Source organism: Aquila chrysaetos, chromosome 5 (assembly GCF_900496995.4).
Source record: "Aquila chrysaetos chrysaetos chromosome 5, bAquChr1.4, whole genome shotgun sequence".
Classification (NCBI taxonomy): Eukaryota; Metazoa; Chordata; class Aves; order Accipitriformes; family Accipitridae; genus Aquila; species Aquila chrysaetos.
In genome coordinates this window covers 50,358,900-50,369,497 of record NC_044008.1, presented here as the reverse complement: position 1 = coordinate 50,369,497, position 10,598 = coordinate 50,358,900, and the positions used below count along the sequence as shown (strand labels likewise).

Sequence of the window (10,598 nt, the reverse complement as noted above, 5' to 3'; positions counted from 1 at the left end):
ACTCCACCTGGGCGCGCACCACCTCCTGCGCCTCGATCCCCGGCAGCGGCCATCACGCGGGCCCTCTAGTTACGGCGGGGAGGGACAGCCATCCGGCTAGACAGCTCTTCTGGGGGCGCTGGAGCCTGGGAGGAAGGATCGACTGCGGGCGTCGGTCAGCACCTGACGCGGCCGCGCCGCCAGCGGGGCTCGCCGCCCTGGGGCTGTGAGGAGGCGGGCGCGGCCGTCGGTCCTCTCCTCCCCGCCCCGCCCTGGGCGCGAGGCGCGGCCGTCGGTCGTTCCGCCCCCCCCCGCCTCGGCTCGAGGCGCCGCGGTCGGGGCGGGAAGGGGCGCCGGCGGCGGCATGCTGCCCGCCCTGTGCGCGGCGCTGGCGGGGCTGCTGCTCCTGCTCCTGCCGCTGCTGCGCCGCGCCTGGCCCTACTTCTTCCAGGACGTACGCTTCGCCCTCACGATGGCGCGGGTAGCGAGGCGGGCGCGGAGAGCCGGCGCCCGCCGGCCCGCCAGCACGCTCCTGGACGTCTTCGCGCGGCGGGCGCGGCGGACGCCGCACAAGCCGCTGCTGCTCTTCGGCGACGAGGTCTCCACCTACGAGCAGGTGGACCGGCGGAGCAGCCAGGCGGCGCGGGCGCTGCGCGACGCCGCGGGGCTGCGGGCGGGCGGCTGCCTGGCCCTCTTCATGGGCAACCGGCCCGCCTACGTCTGGCTCTGGCTGGGCTGCGCCAAGCTGGGCTGCGCCGTGGCGTGCCTCAACTCCAGCATCAGGGCCGCGTCCTTGCTGCGCTGCTTCCAGAGCAGCGCGGCCAGCGTGCTGCTGGCGGCCCCAGGTGAGGAATGCCCCGGCCCCGGCCCCGGCACCGGCCGGGGGGGAGCGGAGCCGAGCCGAGCCGAGCCGCGGGGGGCTTGTCGGTTGCCCGCCGAGGTGGCGGGCAGAGAGAGCAGAGCTCTCCTCCCAGCCAGCTTTTACTCTTTGCACTGTCCAGCACCTGTGCAGTGCTGGAGAGCATAGGTGGAATGGAGGAAGACAAACGAGGCTGTGCTAGTGTTTTGAGGCTTCCTTACCTGTTCACTAAAAGTAGCCTTGATTAGATTTTCATGAATAGCTTGGTGGTTAAAGGGCACCCACGGTAATCCCAGGATGCTTTTTGGACCACAGTTGCGGCAGAAGTACAGAACTGTTTGATGGGAAATAGCAGAGTCTGCCAGACTTGAAAAGGTACTGCTTTTATTAAAGTTATTGCTTTTGTGCAACTGAGACAAACTTTTGATGTGGATCTTAGCTTTATCTAGTCAATGTGTGTGGAGATATAATTTCCAGTAACAGATTTAGTTTTCAGTATTAAATTGCCTCAGAGGTTTATCTATTGAATAGTATTTAATTTATTCTTTGCTTTGAAATAAAGTAGAAGAGGTAAAAAATAAATGACATGTTATGGAAACTTCTATATTATGATGTTTCAGTGTTGAGGATTCGTTTTAAACCTTGTGGATTACCTATTCAAGTAAAAGTGCCTGTGAGTTGGAAGGCTTTTAGTCTGGATCCCTAAAGAAACACGTATATACAATTGCACCAGACATCTGGTCACCTTCACTTCATCCCAATGTCCAGCTCCTTAAGGGAATAAAAGCCACAGGGACGACTATGTTCTTTCCAACTTGGTTGAAACTGGCAGTGGGTAGAGGAGAGAGACCTGCATAACTACTTCAATAAGAGAAAGGCAGACAGGACTTGATCATGCAGGGAGTTAGCCTACTCATTCCACATAAATGAAATCATGCACTCTTGTTGGTTGGAGAGACCAGAGGGAATATGAGGAGAACTGGGATTAATCAAGACACATGTAGGAAGGAGATGTGCATAGGGAGAGACAGAACACAGCTATCTAGGAGTCCAGGCTTCAGTAGTACCACTACGTAGTCAGTAAGTCACTCTTCATTCTGCTTTTCAGTTTCTTCCATTTGTGTTGGGACTTGAGAAAGATAAGGTTCACGTTTATGCATAAAACATAGCGGTGAGGTAAGCAGCACCTAACTTTGTGTGGGCACTTGCCAGGTGAAGTATTTCCCCACGGTGGAGAGGGAAGGTAACAATGTGAAGCTGGTGATGCCACATGTACACTCCCTCAGAGTCCCGCAGGGTCTGCAGGCAAGGGGAAATGTGCTTGGATTGCTCTTCTGCAATTCTGTTCCTGCTGCAGAAAATCAGATCAAATCAAATCACTCCCAGTTCTGTGGGGAGACACTGTTCCTCTTCAGTCCTTTCTGCTGGATCCTGAAGTGACTTGAACATTAATTTCTCTGACAGCAGCTAAACGTGAAAGCTGCTAAGCCAAAGTTGATACACCGATAATATAGTTCACAGAGTAATACAGAATTTTCTTATAATACTTTTATCTCTCCTCTTTAAGAACTGAAGCAATCTGTTGAAGAAATACTGCCATTCTTGAAGAAAGAAAATGTTAAAGTTTATTATTTAAGCAAGACATCTGCTACAGAAGGAGTTGAGAGCTTTCTTGATAAAGTAGATGCTGCTTCTGATGAGCCTACTCCATTGTCTTGGAGATCAGATATAACCTTTAAAACTCCTGCCATGTACATTTATACTTCTGGTACTACAGGTAATGTAAATTCACAAAAATGGGCCACATGTTCCTCCCAACGTTGTGATTTTTTAGTAAGGAAAGAGAATCTGTTATTTCGCATTAATTCCTACCCTCATACATTCCCCCTCAAGAAACTGAAAATTTGATATCTGTATCTAAAACCAAAAAGCATGTAGAATATAGGCTGACTCTAAGCACTAAATCAGGGGGGAGGGACTGAAGTAAAAGCCAATTAAACATACAGGTTTTATGCCGGTAAGGTCACTAGACATCTGCTCTCTCTTACCCCTGGGGACACTGTTGGCCTAGGTATGTGTCTTGGCACCTACCTTATACTCAGTATCTTTGGATCATGAACTCTAAATGCTGTCCATTAAGTTTTTGGGTGTCAGAGTACCAAAAATAATGAGGGCAGCACAAAATACATAAGTCATGACCACTGTGCAAAACTGCAGCTGGTATAGGAGCTGCAACCTGCTCTACATAAAGGCATCTAGCCTCAAGAGCACTTAGCCACAGCAGAAACTGGGTGACAAGGATGAAGATGAAGACAATGCTTGAAGGCACTCAAACCTATAGCTTCATTAGGAAGAGCAGGGTATGCCTCCATACTAGCTCAGCCTTTGAGCCTCTTAGGGCAGGAACTCCCCTGGAAGGAAGGAAGTACAAATTTCAATCCTGTTTGGGCTACAGAAGGCAAATAATTCAGGTGTCCTTCATCCTTGTTAAGGGCTCCAACATCTCTGTTCTTACAGAATAGGCAAGCACTACAATCATTTTGTCTTCTAGCACCTGTTTCAGCAAGTAATCAGTTCCACTGTATCTGATGGGAAACCAAGACGAGATATTGTAGTATGAATTCCAGTTTCATCTAGGATGATTCGGAGCTGCAAGGAGATACCTAATTCCAGGAGAGATGCAAGTTCTGAGATTAACCTCTGTTTTAGCATTTCCATTCCCTCTGCTCAGCATGCTAGATTCTCCAAATCCCAATTCCTCATTCTCTAGGTACTTGCTATTCCTAGGTACCATAGTATTGGGAATTTTGGCACTTAACGGGGTTAATCACCTAAAAGTTACATGTGGGAAGATATATCCTCCCTAAGGCTAAATGCCAGTGTGTTGCATAGACATGAGCTGCATACCTCCCTGAACTCTGGAACTATCACTTGCGTCAGTGAATGAGAGAAAATCTTTTCTTAAGTCCTTGTGAAACCAACTGGTCTTACTATGTTTATTGTTCAAGTGAAGTTACACACCTTTTTGCTTGACTTTAAACAGGTCTTCCCAAAGCTGCAGTGATTAACCATGAACGCATAATGCTAGCTTGTGGTTTGTTTGATGCTGGCAATGTTACCTCGGAAGATACTGTGTATACTGCTCTACCACTCTATCATAGCTCTGCCCTCCTCATTGGAGTCCATGGATGTATCATGAAAGGTACCATGCACTTGAGTAGTCTGAACGAATGTGTTACTGTGCAGAATTCATGCACAGATATGATCACAGATACAGTAAGCCTTTCCCTAGCTACCAAACTTTGAGATGAAATACTTGGTTATGTATGTCTCTGTTACCAGAAATTCCAAAAGTCAAGAGACATTCTCGTTTCTCTGTCATTTTCATATGACCCGCACAGATCTTCATCTTGTACAAATTTTATTTTATCACCTGGACAGACAGGGTATATCCTATCTTACATGACAGCTCTTTGCACAGTTTTAGGGTAAATTAGTACAGTTTCATCCACAATAATAGCCTTTAACTTCTGATGAATAGAAACAGAGGTTAAACCAATTACTCAGCATGGATTGTATTTCAATATGTTTTAGGAACAGTACTTCCAAAAGCTATATAGCCCTAATTCTACAAGTTTTCCACAGCGTTGTGCTAGGAAATTCTATATGGTCTCATGATATAATAAGAATTGTTCCTTCTGTTTTATTTATTTTACTTCATTCTACACAGGTGCAACTATTGTTTTGCGTGCCAGATTTTCAGCAAGCCAGTTCTGGGATGATTGCAGACAATATAACGTAACAGTGATACAGTATATTGGGGAAGTGCTTCGGTATCTATGCAGTGTGCCACAGGTAACATTAACTGCCTGCCTTTTTTGGGTAATTAAGTTACTGGGAATATTTGTTACATTATGCTTAAAAATCTAACCATGAGGGAAGGGGGAAAAAAAGTCCAACAAAAACCTTCCCTAATGAGGTCTGTAATCTCATTGCATGCTAACATTAACTTTTTTCAAGGGAAAAAAAAAAAGGAGCTTTTGGCTTGAATTAATCATTCTTTTGAATAGTGGAACAATGGCAATCCATTAATTGACGTTCTGTTAAAATGGATAGAGTAAACACTTACCTTGTATGAGCACTCCAGCTGCAAACCAAAAATGAGCAGTTCTCTAGGAACCAGTGGACCTGTGCTTTGGGCAGTGTGAGTTTTGGGGTTTTTGTAGCTAAGGTGTCCTAACCCAAAACAGTCAGGTGATCTCCAGGTGAAAGTGTTAATACGATTATTTAAAGAGTGCCCCCTCTGAAGATGTACTTAACATACTGTCTTCACAGGGTACCTATTCATAGGCACTTTTCCTGCTGAGATCCCTGCAATCATATTAGTTAATCCTTAATTTCAAAAATGTGTTTGCATAAAATTACTTTCACAGAGGTAGGCCTAGTGAACTGCAGTTAGAATTTAGTAAGAACAAAGGTGGTAGGTATCAATCAGTCTTCCTAGCACCATTTGATAATCATAAACCAGAATAGAGAATCGGGTCCACAGTTTCTTTTTAATTTATGTATGTACAAAATATCAAATATACAGAGGTTTCATTCTGACGTCAGTTACAGAGATATAAAATAACTTCACTGGAATTCAGTAGGATTCCTCAGGAATTAGGTATCTAAGCAAGATTCTGCTATGCTTTGTATTATTTCTTCATGAGTTGTTAGCCCAAAATGAGCAGTTAATAAAATAAAGTATTATAATAATCAGAAGACTTAGCCTCTAGATTGGGCCACTAGTTTTAATCTAAAAGTGTGGCTGGAGAAGATTTAAACTGAGTTAAAGAAACTGGACACTTATAACTTATCACCACCCTTAACTATATGTTTTGTGTCAGTCCTGCAGTTCATGGAAAATCCCAATTAGCGAAGTATTCATAATTAGCCAATACTCAACTGGTATAAATAAAATGGTGGAAAAAGTAAAAAAACTAGATTATCTGCTTTCATACAGAATGTTTTTTAGAAAAATAAACTTAAAGAATGAGCTAATATACTCATTTTTTATAGAGTTGTGTTTCTTGATAGCACACATGCACACACAAATGTAATAGTCATAGGGCATACTCTGTAAATTCTCAAATTCAACCAGTATCTCAAAGCAGTGTACAGTTGCCAGGCAAGTATAAATCAGTTCCCAAATGGGGTGAGTTTGCTAATGTTAGCCACACAGAGACATTTAGCTTAACCATTAAAGTAACCTATTAATCAAAAAGAACACGAATGGCTGAACTTGAAGCCCACGGAATGATACAGTTGAGTAGTATGTGAGGCTGTCTTACTGATTACTCATCATTGGTGGCTGCTTATCTACAAAGGTCAGATTTTAAGATAGACACAGGTAGCTTAGCTTCAATTATTTAATATAACAATTTTTGTTTAGTCAGTACATAGAATTCAATACCAGTGGAGAAAACACCTTTACATAAGCAAGGTTTATAAGCTTAATATCTGATCCTGTGTAGCCACATGCATGCTACGTTGAGTGCACAAGTCTCCCAGAAAGATGGGATTAACATTTTAAGAATGCAAGAACTTGACAGAATGGATATTACTACTTAAACCGTCACGGTGCCAAGAGGGCTTGGCCTGTTATTGCAGATGTAACAGAGAGACAGTCTTTTCCATGAGGAACTCACAGTATAAGCAAGATCCACATTGATGCAGGGTGTCATCTGTCTTAACTAATGCCATTTCATTGTTGAACTTCCTTATTGTGCTAGTGACTTTTATCTACGCTATCACTTTTTTTCCTTTACGTATCCACAGAAGAAAAAAACTCAGTATGTGTCATAGTTTTCTTTCTAATTGTATTTCCAGCTAACTTACGTAGTCATTTCAGAACAAATGAACAGTCTAAGTATTATAGAAATCACCTTAAGGGTGAATCGTTAAGTCTTTCTTTCCTCCTTTTATTAACTGTGACTAATTAATAGCTAAATAACAAATTTTCTTTATCTGACTAAGCAAATGGGGAAGAAAGATTGAAAATACAGACTTAAGAACAAAAAAAGATGAGGGACAATGTGGATCCTAGCAGCATCCTGTCCCCAGTGAATAATTTAAAAATAAAATATTTAAGCTCAGATGTATAAATGCCCAATCAACTGGAGTCTCCCTCATGAGAGACTAAGGTATTGTGTACGGTGTTGTAGAGCATCATCTACAACAAACAAAGATTTTATAAAAAGTGAACAGCAAGTCATTTAGACACTATGCAGAATTTCAGCAGATTTCATTGTTCTACTTTAAGCTTGGTTCTGTGCTAACATGTTAATGGCAGATCTCTCAATATCAGAGAGAGGACTATATATTAATGTATTTCTTCTTTAGATTAAATTTAAACACCCATTTCTAGACTATTCTGTGGAAAAGCAATAATAATCCAGAAGTGATACAACTGAAGTCCAAAATGAAATTAAAGTTTTACAGTATTTAAATATTGTAGCTGTTTTATTGTGGCATTTTTTTGTCTTTTCTGGGAATATGACACTGCAGGACCAATCCATGTTTGTCTTAATGGCCAGATTTCTCTCTTGAATTGCTCCTTGAAAGAGCATTTTGCAATTCCAGTGTTCCGTGCTCATCTTCTACCATCTGCTGCATTGCCCTCTGCACTGTATTTCCTGAAAGACATAGAGCCAACACAGTTATTCTGCACAAATACACATTCCAGTCTGTTGCTGATAGAATAGTCTTATTCTTTCAACAAAGTATTCCAAGTTAAGAAGCCAGTATATATTTAAAAAGGCTCTTCGTGCCTTAAAATACTATTAAATCATGTAATAAAAGAAACAGGTGGAGAAAAAGGCAGGAAATGGGACAAAAGAGCCTTTCCATATTTTGCTAAAATTCTCTCAGGCTATTGTTACTCATTAGCATGTTAGATATGTTTATGAATTACAAGTGGCTGACCCAGTTCAGTACTTCCTATTGTTGAGGATAAATATAAACATCTAAGAGAAGGCATAAATGGACTGCCATCCTCACTATGCATTTATCACTTTACTGTGTAAACAGAAAGATCTAATAGCACTACTAAAAGTGATTTGAAGTGTGGTAATAGAATTTTTAGTAGGCTCAATCTTGCATGTACACTGGCAAAAGGGATTTCCTTTCCACCCAAACACCATTTGAAATCCTGCAAACGTTTTGCTGAATTCGGAGTAAATTACACTCTTCTGCAGATAGTCACCACAAGGCTTATAAACAAAATAGTTTAACATGGTGCCTGAGTTTCATTCTGACCTTCTGCATAGAATTATTCATTCCTGTCTTCATCCAAATCAAGTTAACTACTAACTACAGTTAGATATATAGCTTAACTTGCTCAGTAATTTCCTTTCCTTTTCCACATCAAAATCTTGAGCTTAACTGTAATGATGTTTGCACACATTTTGCTTCAGAATATGCTCAATACTTTTAGACTAAAGTTTCCTTCAGAGTTTTCCAGAAGTTTTCACTCAGCAGAAATGTGAATTCATGACTGTTTCTTGTTTCTAGAGAAACAATGATCGGGATCACAAAGTCAGACTTGCCATAGGAAATGGACTAAGGGCTGATGTTTGGAGGGAATTTATCCGAAGATTTGGAAATATTAATATTTTGGAGTTTTATGCATCAACTGAAGGAAACATTTCTTTTGTTAATTACACTGGAAAAATTGGTGCAGTGGGAAGAGTAAACTGCCTGCAGAAGGTAAGAATAACAACAAAACCTGGCATGTTGTCCTTGGTGGTTTGGTGTATTGCCCAGGGCATATACCAGACCACTTGTATGACAAGTTGGGAAGAACCCAAGGCTCAGTCATAAATTTGTTTAGGGAGAAGATTCTCCCCCAGTACAGTTTATAGCTGCCCATGCTAGATATCACAGATATCTCTCACTAACTCAGGCAAAAGAACATTTAGACTCAACTCATGGAGTTGAAGTGTGATGAATTTGGCTCCTGTTAAAGAGACAGCTGACTATGTAGTATAATTCTGAAAATATTTTTCAAAGATTGAATATTCATGTGTGTATACATTTTGCAAATTTTCACTAGAAAATCTTACACTATGAACTGATTAAATACGACGTAGAGAAAGATGAACCAGTCCGAGGTGAAAATGGATACTGCGTAAGAGTTCCCAAAGGTAAAAACTTAACTGCTTTAAAAAATTTCAGAAAGATATTTACTTTTTAAAATTACATCTCTGCATCACTTCTACCTGGAAAGATGCTAAGAATTGCCATTGAATAAGCCAGGTTTTTAAATACAAGTTAGAAAATATGTAACAGATCACATACTATTATAATACAGCTTAACAGAAGGGTAAAGTACAGAGGGGAATGCAGCATCTGTATACATAGATTTTAATAACTTGTCTAGTTTTAATAATGGACACGCTAACATTTTTGAGTACAGATCTTGACTTTTAGCAGGAACTATTTAATTCTTCTCAGACTGTGTACTTAACATGCCACTAAAGAAACATTTGCAAAATAGAAAGCAGTTCTATTTTCCAGCAGTGGCTGAAACTTTTTGCCATTGCCAATAGAGAAAGCACACATGAAAATACTTCTTTTTAATAATATATCTTAATATCAGTTTTCATAGGAGGGGTTTATACATTGGCACAGGTAAACCTGTGTTTAAACATTTGTGGTACTTTTTGATTTTGTTGCATTCTGTTACATATGTAGTCATTACTGTGAGGCCAGAAATGCTCACCTTCTCTGTGCATAAGGGAACAGGTGGACAGGTTGCCAACTGTGTTAAATTCTCATTGCTGAGGAATATACTAGTTACGTTAAGAGTGTCTGCCCCATAGGCATACTCTCCTATGCCAACTCTCCCTATGCAGTCTCTTGAGTTGAGATGAGGAGGGATGTGCACACATATATTCCATATTTATATAAATGCACCCAATGTTTAAGTTGCTGATCTGCAGAGACATGGAAAATATCTGTAATGTAAGAGAGAAACCCATGAAAAAATGTAAAATCCCAGGCTTGATGGGGACAGACTGTAATTTATTTTGTATAGAGATAAAATTCACTCCAGTGTGTAACAACCATGCAAAGCTCTATATAACATGGTGTTGAGTTTCGATTTACATAAACATACAGGTGTTCCTGCTCCCTTCATAACTTACTCCAGCTCTAGCATGTGAAAGGACTGAAGAACATACTAAGCAGCCTTTTGGTCTATTTTCCATTCAAAGCAAGCAAGCTGAACCCCAGTATTTGGTTCCTAAATCCAACTGAATCTTTTCGTTGAGGGGTAAGGCTGCCCCACACCAACTGAGTTACATGGAAGTAGCCCATACCAATGGTCACCTTCTAGAGACATGCCTGATGCCATGTGTAAGTTTCCTTTGTAGACACAACTCCTATTGAGTCAGATGTTTTAAACTGAGGTCTATGAAGCTGTCTAGAGAAAGTGGGCAACTATTTTCCACTTACCAGACAAGATTTCAGAGATTCCTTTCTGCTGCATTAATACAAGCAGGTGATAAATTGTATTATCTGCTGGCATTTTTGAGGGCTAGTGAATTGAGAGGACAAGGTGAAACTCAATCTGTACCTCCACAACTGATTTTAAAAGATGATGATTATGACAAAATTCTCAAATAATTCTATAACATCTGCAAACTTCACTGATGTAATGAAAATTAGTTATTTTTTGGCAATTTACACTGTGCTTTTTAAACAAATGTTTTTCCTC

General features: G+C 41.1%; 2 protein-coding genes across 4 annotated transcripts in view; one reads left to right on the top strand and one right to left on the bottom strand.

Moving 5' to 3' along the window:
* The first annotated feature begins 329 nt into the window (after positions 1-329).
* Positions 330-10,598, top strand: part of SLC27A2 (solute carrier family 27 member 2) — a 15,624-nt gene continuing 5,355 nt past the window's right edge. For both annotated transcript variants that reach the window (XM_030016403.2, XM_030016404.1), the window contains exons 1-6: positions 330-824; positions 2,406-2,615; positions 3,882-4,040; positions 4,569-4,693; positions 8,393-8,587; positions 8,934-9,024. In XM_030016403.2, coding sequence (XP_029872263.1) covers positions 344-824; positions 2,406-2,615; positions 3,882-4,040; positions 4,569-4,693; positions 8,393-8,587; positions 8,934-9,024 — 1,261 coding nt within the window. In that variant the 5' untranslated portion in view covers positions 330-343. The remainder of the gene's footprint in view (positions 825-2,405; positions 2,616-3,881; positions 4,041-4,568; positions 4,694-8,392; positions 8,588-8,933; positions 9,025-10,598) is intronic.
* The window catches only part of HDC (histidine decarboxylase), a 23,023-nt gene continuing 19,888 nt past the window's right edge, over positions 7,464-10,598 (bottom strand). The window contains exons 13-14 of one of the 2 annotated variants that reach the window (XR_005932547.1): positions 9,603-9,837; positions 7,464-7,515 (exon numbers count right to left, since the gene is read on the bottom strand). Coding sequence is in view for 1 of the 2 variants with exons in the window: in XM_041123954.1 (XP_040979888.1) it covers positions 9,804-9,837 (34 nt within the window). In the remaining variant the exon portion in view is untranslated. Of the gene's footprint in view, positions 7,516-9,045; positions 9,838-10,598 lie in introns of those variants that run through there. The other variant, XM_041123954.1, reaches the window with a different exon arrangement.